At 37.7% G+C, this 20,864-nt stretch overlaps 1 protein-coding gene across 4 annotated transcripts in view; it reads right to left on the bottom strand.

Moving 5' to 3' along the window:
* The window catches only part of LOC140936589 (high affinity cAMP-specific and IBMX-insensitive 3',5'-cyclic phosphodiesterase 8A-like), a gene marked incomplete in the record, with an annotated part of 33,720 nt that extends 17,100 nt beyond the window's left edge, over positions 1-16,620 (bottom strand). For 2 of the 4 annotated variants that reach the window (XM_073386088.1, XM_073386089.1), the window contains 13 exon segments: positions 273-327; positions 481-574; positions 907-995; positions 1,867-1,908; positions 2,194-2,292; positions 3,521-3,703; positions 4,652-4,706; positions 6,031-6,090; positions 7,190-7,249; positions 8,128-8,183; positions 10,178-10,312; positions 15,804-15,860; positions 16,007-16,620. In XM_073386088.1, coding sequence (XP_073242189.1) covers positions 273-327; positions 481-574; positions 907-995; positions 1,867-1,908; positions 2,194-2,292; positions 3,521-3,703; positions 4,652-4,706; positions 6,031-6,090; positions 7,190-7,249; positions 8,128-8,183; positions 10,178-10,312; positions 15,804-15,860; positions 16,007-16,276 — 1,255 coding nt within the window. 4 annotated transcript variants of the gene reach the window in all.
* Positions 16,621-20,864: the final 4,244 nt, after the last annotated feature.

Genomic DNA, 20,864 nt, shown 5'->3' with positions numbered 1-20,864 from the left:
AGTTTTATGTCACTATTACTTGCTGTGAGGACACCTACAATCCTTTCAAATAAGTTTCAACTCTTCCACTGTCATTCAGTATCTTATGTCATCAATACACTTCTGAACTTTCAGCTTATAAAGCATCAATTTGACTAGCATCACGATTTTATTCACGAGTGTGGATTAAAGGACATATATAATTATCTGAATTTCATCTGGACTGCACTCAAGATTTGTGAATGTCTACTTAAAAAATATTATAATTTGAATTCATTATTCTTTAATCATACCATTTGTTAATGTATTTATTTGGACCTGCTCTGTGACTCCACCGGCTGTGGTTGGCTGAAAGAAAACGAATTCTATGTTAAAAGGCTACACCAATGTAAGATGTTGTCATCACATTCATGACATTCGAAACTTTACAGCAAAGGGAAAGATAGTCAAAATTGACAAGGCAAAGCGTATGCTGTCCTCACACATCAAAGATAAACTTACCGAAGCAATGTTAACTTCCATGTTCATGTTGACTTGATTAAGAGGATTGGCTTGCGAGAGTTCTCTCTTCAACGTGACATGGTGCGAGACTTTCCTTTAAGCAAAGAGCAGCAAATTGAAATTATTAATTGGCGCCTGGGTGGCTCATTTGGAAGAGTGCAGCTCTGCTAAGCAGGACAGCACTGGTTGAAACCCTGATTGGAACACCAGACAGGGTGGAACCCGCCTCGGTGCAGTTTGGGGGTTGATGTTGAGTTGTTGGTGTTGTGTCCTTCATTTGAAGGGGATGGACAGAAGCACAGAACCCACAACTCTATTCAAAACAATCATGGTCTAGACCCTTTTAAAGTTCCACAGTGACTGACTTCAAAGAATAAAATAATAACTTAGTAAGGAAACCTATTAACATTTCAGAAAAATCCTTACCCTCCTTTGCCAATGACTGGAATAATATTGACATTTTGTAAGAAAGTATCCCCATTTCTTCTTTTTCCTAGAACTTTTCCCTCCCATGGCTGAAAAAGAAACAAAAAATTTTGAGGATCAAAATGGCTAGTGCAAAATGATATAAATGTAGTTTTAAATTAACGAGCAGTATATTGTAGCAATATAAAAACGGTTTTACAATGATGTATTGGTTGTAACTGACAAGAATAATTACTATTCTTTGCAGCAAATCTTGACAGGTCAGTGACTGGTAGCATTAACTTGTGCACTGATGATCTTTTGATCACGTACATGTGCTCTTTGCCCTCGCCCATCATAACAATATTACCGGTAATCATAACTCTAAAAAAACTCTCTAATCTGATTGGCTATCAGCAGTCCTGATTTCAGCAATAATAGGACAGTACGTGTCAGGCCTAAGTAACAGGGACCTTGCGAAACTACAACAGCAACAGCAACAGAAACATCAAAAAAGGAATAAGTTTAGTAAGCAAAACAACTCTGCACGTGCATCCCGCTTTTTTGGATATTTCTTTGCTTTACTGGGGCACAGTCCCCTCTCTCTTCAGCTCCAACCTAAATTCCCTTCTTTTAAGTAAAGGGTGACTTAGGATAATCGCAAAATAGTTGGAAAGGATGCAAAGTCTATTTTTCAGCGGTGTTTTCATGGATGTCGCCCTTGTCAGATCGTAAGGTCCCTATTGGACGGTACGTGCCATCGCATGGGTGCACTTGAATAAAATATAATAATAAAATAAAATATTATTTGTTTGTCCTGTGATGACGTTCTCTCCTTGATTTGCCTGTATTACATACAGTTAACATTAATTTTACAAACAGTATCTTTTCCAGTTCCTACTAGGTATTTTCTTGCACAGGTTTACTGTGTTATGCTTTAGATGTGATCATAAAATTTCCTTTAAGTTTCCTTAAACTGACCTTCCCTTTCTTTAAGTGTGCATGTATAGATTCGTATGGTTCCTAAATTAAAACACAATAGACAAGATAAATAAAGATCTGCCATCCTTTGGCAAGCAACTACAACAGCAAATTCAGTAAATAGCAGTGTAGTCATCTACTGACAATTTTGTCGATGTGGACTCTGGTAACTGGTCACTTGATAAAAGGCGGATCATATCAAGACAATGGGCATTACTTATTTAACTTCTTGTTTAAAAAAGGTCATCTGGTCAGATCCTCAAAGTTGATTCATAAGAGTGCAATTTGCTCCATGGGCAACATGTCAAAAGGAATGGAAGAACTTACTGGTTTCTCATGTTCACTATTCATGACTAGGGATTTAGGATGCCCAATAACTTCTGACCTCCAGTACCCAGTCATTCTCTCAAATGCAGGGTTAACATACTGAAATGCAACATAATAAAACCCTGTTATTAAAAGGTGACAATTGAGAGTAAAAGCTCAAAAATTTATACTTCAAGCTTTTCATGATACTTCCCCGTGCAATAATTTATGTATATTATTATAATGTATATTATTATAATTTGGAAGAAGAAGAATTCTAAGAACAGACAGCTCAGAAAAAATTCTGAACTCCAGGTGAGATAAGAACTCATGACCCTCCGAGTTGTAGTTTGGACGCTCTAACCACTGAGCTACTGGAGGCTCTATGGCGACCCTTAGAGCAGGGTCGAAATTGAATTGTAACTACACCAGTCAACTGAAAAGGGGACTTGCTCAAAATCGGCCGTCCACCAGCAGGTTAAAATAACAATATATAGGTTTTGCCAAGGCCAAAAGCAAAACTCTTGTAAGATTTTTAAATAATATCCTTCTTACTTCATTCAACTTTCAACATAAAATAGAAACAAACTGAATTCCTCCTGAAAAAACTGGACCTGAGCCTGTGATCAATTAAAAACCAATGACTAGTCAGCAGGAAACTTTAAAAAAAAATGTAACCTCAATGAGTTGTAAAAATGAGCCTGTGATACAGTCATGTGATACAGGTCAGCGGTTACCCTGTTTTGACAACTGTCAATTGCACATAACATGGATGTCCAATATCAAGTTAAGCACAGATTGTATGCAGCCTTGGACTTCAAGCTGGTAAGTGCATCACTTTTTACATCTGCCAACATGAGAGGGTAGATGGATGGACAATAGACCTTTTTACCAATATGGCGGCCATATTGAATTAATTCGATTTAAGGAATATAATAGGATGCCCAGGGGGCATGAGCAGCACATTTCGTTTGTATTTTCGAGCGCTTTTATTATTCTAGTTTAGTATTAGAAATATAATCTTTCACTGTATATTTCTCGGAAAAAAGGCGATCATTATTACATCCAAACACGGCACAAAGATCTTTTTTCCCATTACAATCTTATTCTAAGAAAACTTTAAGAAAAAAATGTCCCGAAAAGCGCTCAAAAATACAAATGAAATGTGCTCATGCCCCCTGGCATCCTTTAATACTCCTTAAATCCAATTAATTCAATATGGCTGCCGTATCGGTAAAAAGGTCTATTTTGTCACAACCACAATTTCTTGGATGCAAAGAACACAGCACCCGCAAGAGCTCCACTAATACTACACATTTGCATGATATCAAAAGTTCTTGTTGCATACCTCAACCCGTAGCTCAGGCTTCTCTGGGTCCAGACTTGTTATCTCGACAGCGTCATGAGAATTCTCGATTGCACTGAAGAGACAGCTTGTTGAGCGGAGTTTAAACATTGACTGTACTTCTCCGTGTTCCAACATGAGCAGCTCATTGTGGCAGGCACCAACATTCGCATTTTCAACAAAACGCTGCAGGGTGAACAAAACAAATGTCACCAGGTTGTACCTAACTGTCAACCAAAGACCTTTACCATTTAAAATAAAATAATAGGCCTTTGCATGAAATTATCAAATTTTTTGAGTCACTTATGGAGAGTTTAAAACCTCTAAACAGTCTCTCTTTAAAGCTAAAGGACAAACACCTCTGAAGTTAAGGACCTTTTTTTAAGAAGTGCTAGCCTGTTGTTCTTTTGTTGCAAAAGTACAAACAAGTAAGCAAACAAGAAGGACAAATTTAATCACTCTGATAACATAATTCAGTAACTACACATCTAAATGACAAACCCCTCACTTAGGATAAGCACGGAAAACTTCACTTCTTAACAAAGCTTGGGGTATATAACAGGCCAGCAAAATAATTAATTTTTTCCTTTGACAAATATCCAACAAGTTCACCATGTTAGCAGGACAAACAAGAAAAGTTGTTGGAAATTCAGTATGTTGACCTTGATCCCTTTAATTACAGTGGAACCTTGATTTAACAAACCTCTATATAACAGAAGTAACATAACATAAGTCCCCAGAATATAAACAATTTTCTTTAGCACAGTAATAGTAAAATATATGAAAGAGAACCTTGATATAACAAAACCTCGTTAAGGTGAACAAATTTTGTCAGTTACTTGGCCCTTCATTATATTGAGGCTCCACAGTACTATACAAATCTTTAGCTACAAAACAATAATAGCCTTTTCAATCAGGTCTATCTGGTCATCATGTCCAGCCTTAGGTAGGATTTTGTCAGACCTACATGGGCAAATTTTACTCAGACATTGTCCAATGACCATCTGTTGTTTGTAGCTCTCGAGATAATACATGTTCTTCCTGCCTTGTTACAAACACTTCCAGAAATGTGTTTTGTTTTTGTTTTGTTTATTTCCTTTTTCATTTACAGACATGGTGTCTAAAACTACATACCCTGTCAAATCCTGCCTTTAACAGCGGAAGCATCAATGGCTCATCAGTTCGAGGACTAAATAGATAAACACACAAAATGGAGAATCAGTAGCTTGCAGTGTCTGATTCTGGACTACAGGGGATAACGCAACTTTTCGAAGGTGTCAAATATCTGAGCTAGTTTCCTTTAAGCCTCAATATCCACCTACAAATGCTCCAAACTGATCTTTATACATTTTCTTAGAGGATTAGTTGAGAGAATTTGATAACAGATCGATCAAAGAAGTTTCTCTATGGTGATCATGCAATTTATTAATTCTCATGTTCATTTCTCTTGACAATGTATGGATATTATTAAGAGAAGATTGATGTTTGTCATTATATTGGGATTTAAAGGGTTAAACAGCATTCATTATCAAAAGATAATTAGCTATACCCAAAAGCCAATATTCTAAGTAAGTAGTAGCCATTTAAAATCACATTATCATTATAATAAATGTACATGCACATTCAGAAGTTTTGAACCAGAAACACCAGTTGAGAACTGTAACATTTCAATTCAATTAAAAAACAAATTACACGATCTGCATAAAACACTCTAGTTTTGAGGGTAATTTAAACCTTTTTAAACAGTGCGGTCAAGTCACTGCTATTCTTTGACAGTGCTTTGAAATTTTGCAACCCCTTCCCTTTTTTCTTTTTTTTTTTTCTGTTTTGTTCTTTTTTGTTGTTGATATATATTATGGTCAATGTATGTACACGTGTTGTACGTTTATAAAATTAAACACAAATAAATAAATTAAAATGTTGCTGCCAGTATCAAAAAATGAGAGGTCTATATACCCAACTAGTGTGATCATAATAATATGAAAGCTGCTTAACTCATGTTATCTTTCTTGTTAGTCAACAACATAAGATTAGATCATAAACATTAATGTTATGTGTAGTATTGACCTGACTACACCTAATTGCGACCTTCATCTGCTAAACTTTCCTTCGCAATCAAGACAGACAACATTACTTACAAAAAAAGAAAAAATACCTTTTTCCTTGAATCATGAACTCGCGGTACTGAATGTATTAACTCAAGTAAAATAAAACTGAAATCCTCTTAGAATCTGAACCATGTTTTTGTGTTACTGGTCAACTAACCTGCATACTTTAGAGTGAATTTCAATATCAATTTCTATATGCACCATTCAAAACAGTTCCTCTTCCACTTTTGGGCTGCTTAACATTAATTTAATACCAGGCATTTGTGACTGACCACTCTTTGTCAATTCACATAGTACCCTTGAGCTCTGAACAGTTTATGTGCATGTAAAGCTTGTTTGCAAAGGAGAGTTTGATTTGAAAGTGGCACGTAAGTGAAATCAAAATACAACAGTGCTTGACCAGACCTGTCATCCGTCCAGATGCCACATGTGAAAATTTTGCGGAGGCAATGGGATTTCACTTTACTAGAAAGTGTAATAGAGTGAAGTTAGTGATTCTTGTCTTTTTTATCACACAATGTAGATGTATATATCTTTTTCCTCTTGACACTGAAAAATGCCACCACTATTTAATACTGATTGTTATTTGTTTTGTCTCTTTTCTTCCAAACATCCTTTACGTCACTATTCTCCACTGTGTTAAACTTTTTTTAAAACTACCATCAGAACCCCCACGTAACTTTTATTTGTTATAAAACAGGCAAAGATACGAATGCCTCAAACTGTGAAAAATTAATAATTTTTATTAAAAAGTCACAAAAAGTCAGATCCCTGTAACAAGACATAGAAAAATTTACCCTAAGGGAAAACACATGACAGTTAAGTGTTACACATACAAACACAAGTGGACCAATGGGAGTCTAAGCAGCTTTCATTTACTAGGCCACACTAATGGATTGTCATTCATTCTTTGTATCGCCGGCTGTTACAGGTAAAATCTGAACTCAGGCTAAACCAACCGTATTTAACCTACTTTAAGAGTTAGTTTTTTGCTGGGGTGCTAAACTGGGTAGAAGTTACCTTCAACATCACCTTGCCATACTGATGAACAAACACCAAAAAAGATAAAAATTGGAAGGATCAAGCAATTTGGCTCATTTTAGCAAATTGAGGAGGTTTATTTCGACAATGGCATTGAATCAAGGATAAACGGGATTTCATGACTTGCATACTCTAACTGAAAGTTCTTGACAAGCAAGGATGTGCATATCAAAAAAACCAAAAGAGAAACATTTAAACCTGACAATGACAATACTGGCTTGATTCTTTTTAAGCCTACAGTCAAATTGACTAAAGCCTGGTTTCCTTCGCTGTGATCACTGAGAAAAAAAAAGTTCAGTGATCGCTGAGATTGAAAAGTGCCATCTCAGCGATTGTTGTCACTGAGATAGCTGGAGAGTGGGCTTTAGAGACTTCCACCGAATTTCCAGTCATGTTTTTGTTTCCTGCATTTTCATGGTCATCAGGTTTGTCAAAGAACTTTACGACCCTTCTTTGAAAACAACATTTTTAACTTCATAATAGCACAGACTATCTTAATTATCATTATCATTTGCATTCTTACCTTCCTTTAACAACAGCAATGATTATAGAGTTCTCTCGTGGACCCTTTGCTCGTATGATTCTAAGAGCAAGCAAGAAGACAATGGTTGCAAATTAATAGAATGAAGTGATAAATTGTATGTGTTCCACAGTTTGGGCTAAAGGTAGAAATCTAAAGCATGCATAAATGTCTTTAGGAACTCCCTAATTTCTATTAATTACTATAATATTATGCCACAGAAGTTATCATCCTCTAAAGGGATTACTGGACATCTATAACTACAATTATGTGCATTGAGAATGATGATTTTTCAGTCAGTGACACAGCCAGCTCACAAGAATAAATACAAATACTCCCAATAGTACCTCAACCTATGACCTTAGTTCTGGTTACTTGTCCAGATGCACTACCAATGAGCTACAGGAGACTTGTGGGAGCTAAGGCCACTAAACTAGGTATACTTAAGTGGTGATAAAGGACTTTAAATAATGTGTGATAGTGTAATATAGGGCCCTGCTAGGGCAAATTAGCCCTGTGGCCCCTGGCATCCAACATTTCCCCACTGGAAAACTACAAAAACCTTCCTTTTTTCATACAAATCATATGTTGGGCACCCTAGATTTTAAAGGTTTAAAGCACTGGGTTCCCCTCAATTTTCCTTAGAGCACAGCCTTGATGATGGCTGTTCATTCATGAAAGGTTGAAACCATAGCATTACAGATGTGGTCACCTATAACAGGCAGTAACTTACAAGAGGTGGATGCACATGGAGGTCCCACTAAACCCTAGTGTTTGACTAATTGGCCTCTTGATCTAAGTTCTAATTTTTGGAGAGACTCGAAGCTAAACTTCACAAATTTTTCTGGTGATGTAGATTTTATACCCAAACCTTCTTCATAGTATCTTTGTTATCAATTCACAGATTATCAAAAAGTCTGGGAGGTAAATTTAAAAAATACCTGCAAAGTCTTTCTCCATCAATGACTGAATTTCCTCTCATGTCAATGAATATTACCTAAAGCAAGTTCAGTACATTAATTACATTAGTAATATACATACTGTATATAATTCTGGAATAGGCCAGTTTGCAATTAAAATAGGCTGTTTCTGAGTTCCTAAAACTCTCAGTTTAAAAAATGAGGCTAAGTGCAAAACCTTTCTTGTGAAAATGAGATTTATTTGCATGAGATTGAAAAAATCCTTTTCATATCAATAGCTTCACACTAAGCCTCTCTTTAACCTTTTAAGTCCCAATAGGGACCAACATCAAGTTTCTCCTAACAATATCCATAAGTTGCCAAGAGAAATGGTTATGAGAAAATGACCAGTAAAGAAGAAATGCTTTGATCTGTAATCAAGCTCTCTCAACTAATTCTTTAAAGAAATGTATGAAGATCAATATGGAGAATTTATATGTGGATATTGGGGCTTAAAGGGTTAAAACAGAGGCTTAGAGCAACTTGGAATTGGCTCCAGAGCTGAGGGGAATAAAGCAGAAGAATCAAATTATGGATCCCCCAATCTCAACACCATTTGTTTTGTTTTATTATCTTGAGCTTTGGAGCCTTGTATGAATTTTAACAATTTGAAACTGGTCTTTTAGACCATCCACTGATACAAGTAGATTTTGCCCTGGGCAAGCAACTTTCCCTGCCCAATGGCTTGACTAGTTTAAGTTTAGGCAACTGGTAAATAAGGGATTAAATTGATGTGATGTTCAAGGTGTCATTAATATCATTCTTAGTTATTGGTTAAGGAGAAGACAAATTAGGATGATGACTAATCTCAGCCAGAAAACTACTATATTTCTTTTCACAGCAAGAATACTCACGTTCATTTCTTACAGATAAAGATGTTTTAAATCTTTCATTTCACTACAATATATGAAGCCAAACTCTATAAAACAAAGATCTGTGAAAAGCTAGATTTATACTAGAGGAGATTTTTCCTTATTCATAACATTAATCCAAAATGTAGTGTTTATTACTAGACTTGGTATTTTAGTATAAATTCCTTTGCCATTAGATAACTGATTATCATTGGATAGCATAACCTTAACCACAATCATGTGATTAAACCACTATTTACCACATTGTAAATAACACTGAAGAAAGAGACTAATAAAGCAGTTGTGTGAAGCACTTCAGTCACTTTACCTAGACAAAGATATTATTTTCAAGCTAATAAACATTTTCACCACAGAAAAAAACCCTTTTGCACAGAGGTAAACAAAAAAAAACTAAATATCTGCAAACTTTAGCTTTACAAACTCAACACACATGTGCATTAACATACATCAACACACGAAAATGTGGCAATAACAAGCTGTTGTTAATTTTGCCTCATTGAGAGCAGGTTCTTTTCTCTTGAAAATATCACTTTTGTGGTTATGAGCCAAGAAGTAATTCAATGGAATGACAGCACTGAAGTTCAAGGTCACAAAGTGAAAAACAAAAAGAAGAGAGTCAAAAATGCAGATTACATGAAAGCAAAATACAGATGTAATTGGGTGATAACTTGGATTTTAATTAATTTCTATGTCATATACCTGTACAAAGGGCTGTGCTCAAGCAGTGCCAGGTGGCTTCTGTTGCCTTACTTTTGTTCTTGGGTGATAAGGAAATCTTCGCTTTTTCATAAAAATAATTCTATGCTAGGCACCTTGGATTACACAGGTTTAGAGCACTGGGCTCTATTCATTTTTTCTTAGAGGGTAGCCTTGTATATTACCTATTTCAGTATCCCCTATAGTTTACCTTGAGACAGAACAAACATTTTGTAATGTACACATTCTTAAAAAAATAAAAACTTGTAAGTTTGAAGGAACTTTCTCTCAAAAAGCATGGTAAAACTAAATCAAACTGCTTTTTCTCTTTTTCAAAATAACTGATGACTAACATTTTGGAATTTAACGAAAACCAGCTCGCTTGAAACCAGGTTTCTACTTTATGCTACGACCTTTCAAAATATACGTTCAATGTTAACTATTGAAATGAAAGGCAATCTTACATCTGGCTGCACATTAATGTACTGCTCCATTGCCTCTTCAGATGTTTTACAGATCTGACACACATATCCTCCTCTTTCAGCAGCGTGAACGAAGCTGTCTGTTTGGGCATCTTCTTTTGAAAACACCAGCATGATCTGTGATGGGAACAAGAAGTTTGCAGAGTGATAAATTTGCTTGAAAATTGCCGACTTCTTCCCACGACTTCTGTGGGAAATGAATAGAGGCAACAAAGGAGAATTCAAATTTTGATCTTCGGGTTTAAAGGGTAAAGGTCAGTAACGAGGGCAACAAAAACATGTGACTTGTTTTGCAACATTGCTGAAAATGAGTTGAACAGTGATTTTGAGCATTTTACCACCCATGAATCAAACTTGTCCTTCAACAAATTTTGATCTTCGAGTACAAAGGGTTAAGGTCAGTAACAAGGGCAACAAAAACATGCGACTTGTTTTGCAACATTGCTGAAAATGAGTTGAACAGTGATTTTGAGCATTTTACCTCCCATCAATCAAACTTGTCCTTCAACAAATTAGGCTGTTGCAGGTTGCAAAAAGTTGTTGCAATGAGTAGAAGGAAGTTTTCTTTTTAAAACAAAATCTGTACATGTTGCACATTTTACCCATCCTGGGCAAACTTGTTTTGCAGCAAGTGATGTAAATTCTGTGTATGGTATGACTCCTGCGTAATTTTGACCAGTCAAAAGTTAGTAAATGCACAACTTGCAACAACCTGCTTTGTTGCAAGACAAGTATGAACGTGGGTGGTAAAATGCAACACATAGCCTTTCAACTTATTTTGCAGCAATGTTATAGTCTGAACAAGTTGTACGTTTTTTGTCCATTTTCAGTAGATTGACTATTGTCACTTAACACTTTCAACACTATTTAAAGCAGTTTTCTGGCGCAAACAGAGGGTGTCTGTAACACTACGCACTGAAAATCGGGCAACCTTGCAGATCTAGGACAACCCCAAGGGACTGGTTAGGAAAACAATGAAATAACAAAGTTAACAATGGAACATATCCCGAAAACCAAACAGCTGCGACCTATAGGGGTCTAATTAAATTAGAGGCTCTGAAGAGCTACAATCATAAGGTAACTCCTTTATGTGAAGAACACATGAACAGTTATGATAAAACTGATAAATTTGTGGCTGCAAGGTTACTGTGGATATCGGGCCAAACAAAGCAGCTCTCTTAGTTAGGATATGACTGGGCTCTAATTTCCATATTTGGAAAACTAATCAATGCAAGTGAAAGGACATGCTTTGAAAACAGAATGGTGGCCTGTTTCAACAATCTGAAAGATAAAGGAAGCATAGAAAGAAAGATGGACAAGAAAACTTTCAGTGCATTTTCCCTGCATTTGAACAAATATCAGACAGGAAGAGAGAATATTCCAGAGGAAAGTTTGCCACAAATTGCCAGGGATAAGTTGTATTAACTATGTGCTTTTTCCTTTGGTTTCATAAAATTATTAATTAACAAAAAAATACATAAGAAAAAGAAAATATCTTTACAATTGTACAATTGATGACTGCTGAAGCTGTCAAAGATATTTGAACCTGTTATGAACCATCAACAACAAGATATTCTCTTGAATCCTACTGCAAAGCCTTTCAGTTAGATCTAACATCCTTCAGTAAGATGTGTGCAGCATTTTTGCTGGATTTGGGAATATTTTCAATGAAATAAATAATATTACTGTTTTGGTTCTTTTCTTTACTGTAAAATTCTCCTTGTAATGATGTATTTCATAATTACATATGGGGTTTGCAGTACATGCAAATTAATTTTCATTTCAAAAACTTGTATGCTTTTTTTCTTTTTTTTTTTTTTTCATTTTAAAAACTGTCAGTGTCTTGGTTGCTTTTTCTTCAAAATAGCCAGTGGCGAAAGGGTTAAATTTTGAAATAAAATCAGGGTTCCCCAGCCTTGTTAGGAGCAGGAGGGACTTGCATATACACCATGATTCCTTGAAATACCAGTATGATTATATTAAATTTTAATAGTACATGCTTTGAACACACTTCCGACGATTGTTTCTTTTTCTACAATGGGAAAAACTCCGTACTATTCAGGACAGAAAGTTACCGCTAGTTTTAAAAAAGAGAGAAAACAAAAAAGGTTAATACTCATTTAAGGGAAAATGAAGATTTACCTATCTGGAGAGCTCCAGCCTCAAGGCAAAAGCTTTAATGTGGGCACAAATCAAAAGAAATTATATGCAGCAAAGATGCCTGAGCACTATTAAGGAAGAACCCTAAAGGAGCTGTCTCACGAAATTCGTTAACTTTCAGAAAGTGGGATTGAGTGAACATAAAAAAGACAGCTCAAAACATTACAAGAAGGTATAAATATCACAACAAAAAACACAAAGGGAGGCACGGATGGACAAACTTGAAGAAGATAAAAATGGATTGAAAATTGTGGTTTTTGAAAACTGGTTAGCCTAACTATTTTTTCAGGTTGATTTTTGTTGTCTGTAACATTTATATAATGCTTGGACATACCATAAACTTAAGATTATAAGCCCCCCCCCCAGACACATTTATAACTGTCCCCCTCCCTCCTCCCCCAGGGCTGATAATTGGAAGTTTATGGTATTCAGTTTGACATGAAAATGTGATTTTCTAATTTGCCTGTGATTCTGTCGCTAATGTTACAGTGTAAGATCCATCCTGAATAAGGGCATGTAAAATTGGCAATATTAGCAAAATGAAGTAGACTACCGTGACACAGCCACTTTTACATAGCAAGTCAGTTAATATCAGAAACTTTGTGAATGATAATTATTAAACGAGGTTTACAGTGGTCTTAACAATGTGATTCTTCAACCTTAACAAAAAGTGCACCAAGTTAGCAAGAAACTGGGACAAAGTGGTGGGCTGGGATTTTTTTCTGTTTTGTTCCATTGCTTACATCAGGGGGCATTTTAAGAGCCCAATTTGCACAGGAACACAATTAGAATGAATGCTGCCACCTCTGCGAAATATTTGAAGCCCTATGAATCCAAATGACATTGTTGGACCGGTCATCAATCAATATGACATTTACATTATATAACTCATGGAAACAAATTTATCTACATATTTACACTATATGCACACCTTGCTTTTAACCACAAATGTTACCTACCATAACGTACATTCCTTTCAAGATTTGATTAATAAAATAGTATCCTTTGGTTCAAATATGATAGCTTTAAAGCACCACCATGTTCATAAAGTAGCCGATGGCAAAATTATAACTCCACAATTCATAACAGGATAGTTATAAACCACGTTTTAAGACCTGCAATAATAGCCAAGGAGGTGGCCACTGGTACCTAACGTTTGCTCCTGGGCAACTAGAAAATCTTGTTTTTTTTTCATAGAAAACATACTGGGCACCCTGCATTTCACAGATTCGGAAAACAGGGCTTCCTTTAATTTTTCTTTAAAGTGCAGCCTTGAATAGCAGTTTTTTAACTTGTGCAGTAACCCTGTATAAGTAGATTCTTCATATTATTATTTTGACATTTTTTTTAAAACATAAATCCCAGTCTGATGATAAAATTCCTAGCGTAAACTCAGAACAAATACCATTCAAATAGGCTTTGAAATGCTCATACACTTTTAATGTCTTTTTTTTTTTATGAAGTCGAAACTGCTGACAGCGAACATTTAACCTAACTTCTCAGTTTCAACCTTACATACAAATAAATTAAGCAGGAAGCAGTTCTAAGAGTTTAAGACACAGTGACATTTAACTGAGACAGTCTCAAGCGTTTCTGAGACAAGAAAAAGACTTTCACCAATCTTGCAAAACCTGTGGAAACCATTCCACTGGCAATTATCAACATATACACTTTGAATTGTATCCTCCAAAATTTTGCAGTAAATAAAAATCTAGTGAGAACACAGCATCGACACTGAATGTGACAAGCAGAAAAAAGACTCTTGCATTCTCACCAAAAAGATAGCAGTGCATTGATCCATATTTTGCTGTTTTGATACTGAAAAGCAAGCTTGACACCCTAAAACTAACACTTGGGACATGCTTGAATGAAGCTTACTGTTAAAGGAATCCCTAGAGTCAACTTAACACATAACCAGACCATTTTCAGATATTTTTCTCCTATATTTAAGTAATGTTTCTCGCAAGGTTTAAGAACATGCCTGATTTGCATAAAAGGAATCGAGTCAATTGTTTCGCAGAAACCGTTCTAGCACATAGCATCCAAAACATGGTAGAGCTGTATATTGTACTATCGTCCGTTATCACCTTCAAGAGAAAAGAAAATTGGTAGAATATACTGAATCAAAGAATACTCTGCTCACCCACAATTCTCTGTTTATTTCACTGTTGCGAATTTATGTCCACGCGCAAGAGACGAGTTGTAGATTTCTCTTTCGAATGTCAGTTTCAGTCCATACATGTTGAAATAAACTTAAGTTGAATCAACGAATGGCGAAATTTTCCAAATCACCTTCTATATAAGTTTTTAGTCCTGCCTTTTAAAAAACTTAATTTCTTTATTTTCTTCACGAGATCTGATGCAAGATGCTATAAAGAATATTTAAGCTTCATATCGATTGTAAAGGAAATCAAAAGTTCGTACGGAAACTTTCAAATCTCACGTCAAAAGAGCTCGTGCTTGGTTTGTTTACGAAGATCCGAGTGCTTTTTTCTTTCTTAAACAATGTTTTGAACTCTATTTTGCTCAAAACCACTATAAATGCATCTGAAGATTCGACCTATTCGCTGGCAACCACAACGAAAATCGCAAAACAGTGTCAACTTGAGGTCATGAAATGGACTAACACTCTGAAAACACAGTTTCATTCAAAACCTCGACTTTTGAAGCGCTAAGAGAATGAATAGAGCCGGCAAAATATCATGTATAATTGCGGTTTCTTCAATTTGACGGCGCATTCCATATGAAAGATTCTTACGCATTAAACGTTGGCGTAATCAATTTCAAGCTAGAGAAGCTTTCATTAATCTGTCTCGAAGAGCCGGCAGAAAGAACTAGCAGCGACACTGGGGAAAACGTTTCTGCGAAAACAAGTCGGTGGCACCCTGTTAAAAGCCAAACGCGACAAAAAATTCAAGCAAAAGGGGGCCACAGACATTCACACGACGAGATCTTTTGTAAACAAAAAATAGACCAATCTTTTTACACGCTCGACGTGGAAAAAACCCTGGGTTGGCCGAACAAATATCGGTGAGGATTTCTCCCCCTTACCGTAAAGATTGTAAAGTGCTGCCACTATGCTAAAAGAGGTTAAAATTTAAGTCGATGACCATTTAAGATGCGAAAACATGTCTTGGAAACACAGGAGAATAGTTCGAATGTAAGCGCCTTTTGGCTTCGCTGCGAATAAACTTAGAAGTACGAAGTGAATATGTTGGGTTCTATACCGAAATATATATTTAAAAAACACAAACACACAAGTATTCAGGTCGTACATTGAAGAAGTTTGATCCGATTAAATACAAAAAATGAGCTGAATAACCGCCAACTAGCTGAAAAGAGAGAAAAAGGCAAGCAAGTACATGATCTCTAACTTGCATCGCAGCCGCGAGTCACGGCCAGCTTTGTATATTTTTGCCTTTAGAAAAAGACGAATTATAAATCGTACCTGCATTTGTGCTTGATATAACTTCATGGGTCCCAGCAAAACTTCCTTTCTCTCATTCTATAATAGAAATATCCAAACAAAAAATATCAACGGAATTTGTGAGCAAGAAGGAACAAATTTCGAGGAAAATGTCCGCAAAGCAGTTTTTAATCGCTAACAGAAGTCGACCACTGAGCCCAAACGGGAAAATAACAGTCTTTTACCTCGTCATCCATAGTACTCGGGTCGTACGTCTGAGTTTCTGCTTCGATAGAACTGCCTCTGTGTGAATTTTGCCCCTTTTTGATAATTCCACGATTGCGAGATGATGAAGAAGAAGAAATATGCGAACCAGAGTCGGAGCTTGTGCGAATATGGCCGACAATCTCACTGGGTGAAGATGGTCGTGGTCGGGGGCTTGATCCTTCGCGAATGTCGTCTCTACAATAAAATACTCCAGATTGTGAGACGTGTATGCTAGGAGCACAGCCCATTTATAGGGCTTAATAGGAAGAACATTCACAGTCAACTTGAACGCAAATTGCAACCGAACTTCCACAAGCAGTCAATAAGGTCCACAAGATATTAGAATTATTTCGCCTTCCCACATGCAATTCAAGGTCCCCCAACCAAAAGCGTCAATTGTCGGCGGCGAATAAGCATGTGGTACGCTGAAAATACAGCTAGCCCGCAAAGTTCGCACAATCCATGGCCGATGTTTAATCTCCTCAATCAACCCTTGGAAGAGCTGATTTCTATACCACTCGGCACAATCACTCGGATTTGAAAATTTCAACCTTCTTCGCTTAAAGAAGCTGTTGCTGTTATGGGAACAAACTTTTGGGTCGCTCGTCATGTAACGAGGTCCAATCCCCGTCCTTCAATCCCTGCCATGTGACCTATTAACAAATTTGCTACCGAATCGATACCGAATCGGCAACATACGATCGAGATCTTCGGTAGCAGCCGTTACATCGTCGGCTTCCGATCGAACAGCTGCACTCTGCTCGGCACATCCCAGTGTAACTTTGCGTTTTATTTACTTGCAGGGCGGTCGACACAAATAAAAGATATTGCCAAAAATATATAAGATGAAATACAAGAAAGTGCTAAAACGTTTCCTCGATATCAGCAGCAAAAAAGCAGTTGGCAGTCCGGCAAAATTATAAATAGCTTTCTTGGTTTTGGCGCGTGTAAGTTACTTTCAAATTTCTGGGTTGAATATGAAACTCCCGAGGAAACAGGCAATGTACACAAAGAGAACCTTTTAGGGGTGACGTCACACCTAACACAGATGGTCTGTGTTAGACTGAAAAAGAACAAATGGTAATTATTCATGAACAATTTTTTTCTCGATGGTGTACAAGACAATTAAAACTGTCTCAATGGAATTGAACTAACATTATATCTGCAGAAATACTAAAGGAATTTTTGAACGAAGAGTTCCTCTTTGTTTTCAAAAACCCATATTACTGCTAGTCGATGTAAATTTGAAGGTATACTGTTGTCTTTTTAACCGCTCTTAAAAGTGAATTAACTGATCCGCTGATCTACTTTTACAGTTTCAGTTCTAGGTTTTTAAGCATTATTTTCTCTATATTATGCAGCGTTTTCATCAGCTGTTTTCATTAAAATGTTATTCAATTTAAAGCCTGCGAGGAAAAAACAGAAGCCGTCTACTTCCCAGCAGCTAACAGAATTTAAAAAAGAACTGATAAAAATCCTTGCTATAATCAAGATACTAAGAAGAGCCCTTTGCGACCTTTGCTTTTCCAAACCAGTCACAATCTGCGAAAAGTCCTGCTATGAAAGGTCTATCCTCTCTTTTCGTTAGAGGCTCTTTCATCACTAAGGTGTGTTCCTGTTTTCAAAGACCAATTCCGATATATTAAAATTCATACTTGGCTGCGATGCTTGGGGGAATAAACCAAAAGAAATCATATTGAGGCTCAAGTAATGAATAATACATTGCTTTTGTTTTATTCCCCGAGCCTCGGAGCCAAGTATGAATTTTAACATATCGAAAATGGTCTATCCACTTCCCTTACAACGCTGTTCAGTACTAAGACAGGGAACATTTCCGAAGGTGCGACCAACTTTCGTTTTAACCAGCACATCCTCCTATTTGAAATCTCCCCAGAGTGGATGCCTGTTAAAGCCATGAAACGTGTTTTGAGCTTGGTATCCCACGACTGCTTCACCTCCGGGAAAACAGCACCGAGCGGGAAGGTGATTCAGGAACAAGGAACTAAACGCTTCAACAATATGGTGACTTTATTTGGACAAGGTGGTGGTTTTGCAAACCTGGTACAGCTTTCAGAGGCCAGGGGCCCGTTTCTCGAAGCTCCCGGTAATTACCGAGCCCGTTAAGCTGTTTTGTTTTTCATTTTAGAAGGGAGTTTTAAATGTTTTGAAAATTATACAGTAGAGTTATTAGCTAACGAAACAAAATGGACTTCATTAGAGGTCAGAACACACCCTACTTTTCTTGAGACTTTGATTTAAAAATATGATTCCGGGCCCGTTAAGTTACCGGGACTTTCGAGAAACGGGCCCCAGGTCTGAAAATGGGTGTGCAAAGTCGCATGTTTTGATCTGAAATAGGCCCGGATCTAGAGAATCAGGTGGCCGATACTCCCATAAGGCATTCCTAGGGGTACCCGCGGGAGGTCCGGCCCAAGCTAGAGGAGATATGTGATTCAGCATTTTTAGTCGGAAAATGGTCAATTGAAAGAAATACAGAATTTACTCTGAGGTTTTAAAACTTGTGTTCAGTAGGGAGACAAAATACCCATCCAGAAAATTTCGGACACTGAGTGTAGTGTATACGATGCTAATGCAAGCGCGTAGAAGCGAGAGAATGAATGTGATGTGATACACACGGGGATTACGTAATTTGCATGTACTATAGATAGCGTGTGTTGTAATTTATTCGAGTGGGTTAGCGTTCTGAGTTCGGAGTGTAACGGTCGTGAATAAAGTGTGTTTTAACCTAACCGCGGTACTACATTGGCGACGAGGATATTTCGAGGATATTTCGAGGATTTCGCCGAGGGTTTCAAGAGTTTCGTTGAAAATCTCGCTGTGGATTTCGTCGAGGATTTCGTCAAGGATTTATTTCAGCGATGCCGGGAGGCGGTGGATCGGGCGAAACTAACGCGACAAGCGGTACTACGAGCGGTGCTGTTGGCGGTTCTGGGATGACTTCTGTTACTTTAGATGTCAGTGGATTGGAACCATTTAATCCAAAAGGAGAGGCGCACAATTTAAGTCAGCGATGGAAGAAGTGGAAGCGAGCGTTCAGTTTGTATGTGACCGGGAAAGGTGTATCGAACGACGCTCAAAAACGTGCTTTGCTGTTGCATGTCGCTGGTATAGATGTGCAAGAAATTTATTTCACACTAGCTGGTGAGGGTGGAGATGCAAGTTTTGAAGCAACGTTAAAGGTGTTGGACGACCATTTCGTGCCAAAGGCGAACATTCCCTTTGAGAGACATTTGTTTCGACAAATTTCGCAAGGGATCGGAGAGACAGTTGATCAGTTCGTTTGTAGATTGCGTCAGCGAGCAGCGACTTGTGATTTTGGCGCCGGCGAGGATGACTACATTCGCGATCAGCTCATAGACAAGTGTTATTCGAGCCATTTACGCCGGAAATTTCTGGAAAAGGAAGGAACTGTTACGTTAGATGAATTGTTGCGTGTTGCAAGATCCCAAGAAGCGGTTGATCGACAACTGAAGCAATACAGTACCGACCAAGCAGATAACCAGGTCAATGCAGTGGGTGGCAGGCTGTATGGAAACAAAAATCCCAGGAAAGCAAAGAAGTGCTTTAGCTGCGAACAAGAAGGACACTTCAGTCAAGACAAAAAGTGCCCGGCGCGTGGTCAAACTTGCAGGAAGTGCGGCGAAACAGGCCATTTCAAAGTTAAATGCCCTCGACCCCATCAGCTAAGCAGGACCCATTCGGGATCTAGAGGACCTGAGAGTAGCAGAGGCGGTGTCACAGCGTTTTGGGCATCCCCATTCCCAAATCCCTAGCGTTTTGGGCATCCCCGGTGGGGGATGCCCAAAACGCTGATCGCTTCGACTTTGCCTAAATTATTTCAGACTGGGGAAAAGACGGGATTGTCAATCACGAATTTACGGTTGAATAGTGTAGATGCATGTTAGAATTATAGCGTCTGACACTTTTCGCCGGGTTTATTGCGCAGAAAAAAAAACCATAAGCAGTAAACGTTGGCTCAAAACGGGACGAAACTGAAATTTACAACCGCATAACATCGCTTCGCTATACAACGCTTCATTGTTTGCAAAGCTTCAGTTTTATTTAATAGAACTGTTTACCAGCGAGAAATGCCGCAATCGCCGGCAGCTGCGATCGTCTGATTCCAAACAGCCAAAAACAAGAATACTAAACAAAACAATCAAAAGACAAACATGAATAAACCTGCGTTTTGCGGTGTTAAATTCATAGTATGCATGACATTTGAGGCCTGTACAACTTAACCCCGCAGCGCTACTTGACACACAAAAGGTTGTCACACAATTTATACAGACGCCTCTTGCACATACGGGACAGAAGAAATCTGTTGCCGTTTTATAGTAGGGGCTTCTATTAAATCAATTCCGACCGAGTACCACACCTTGGGAACAACCTTCACAGGGTGCAAAAGTATTATCGCGGCCGGCGTGTCCAGAAAAAGGAGCAGAGTGGCACTCTTCGAAGACCCTCGCTTTCTCTTCCTCGGTGAACAATTCGTCGAAGCGCTGTGCCATCCTTCTCCTTGGCCACCTAGAACAAGGACTCTAATTTTGAGTCCTACTCGAACTTTTTGGCAAATTTCGCAGAGTTGGTTTTTTTGCTTTGTAAAGCCTTCCGGATAAGCCTTCTTTTTAAGATAATGGAAAAGATTTCTATATTTAGCGGAAGCCATCTCTAAAACGTTTTCGATTTTCCCGCGAAATCCAACATTTTTTTGGAGGGGATGACCAAAACACTAGCGATTTGGGCATCCCGGGAGGGTACCGGGGGATGCCCAAAACGCTGCAGTAATATGAGAAGGGGATGCTCAAAACGCTA

This window comes from Porites lutea, chromosome 5, assembly GCF_958299795.1.
Source record: "Porites lutea chromosome 5, jaPorLute2.1, whole genome shotgun sequence".
Classification (NCBI taxonomy): Eukaryota; Metazoa; Cnidaria; class Anthozoa; order Scleractinia; family Poritidae; genus Porites; species Porites lutea.
Note: the sequence above shows the minus strand (reverse complement) of the source record. Positions and strands in the feature narration are given on the sequence as shown.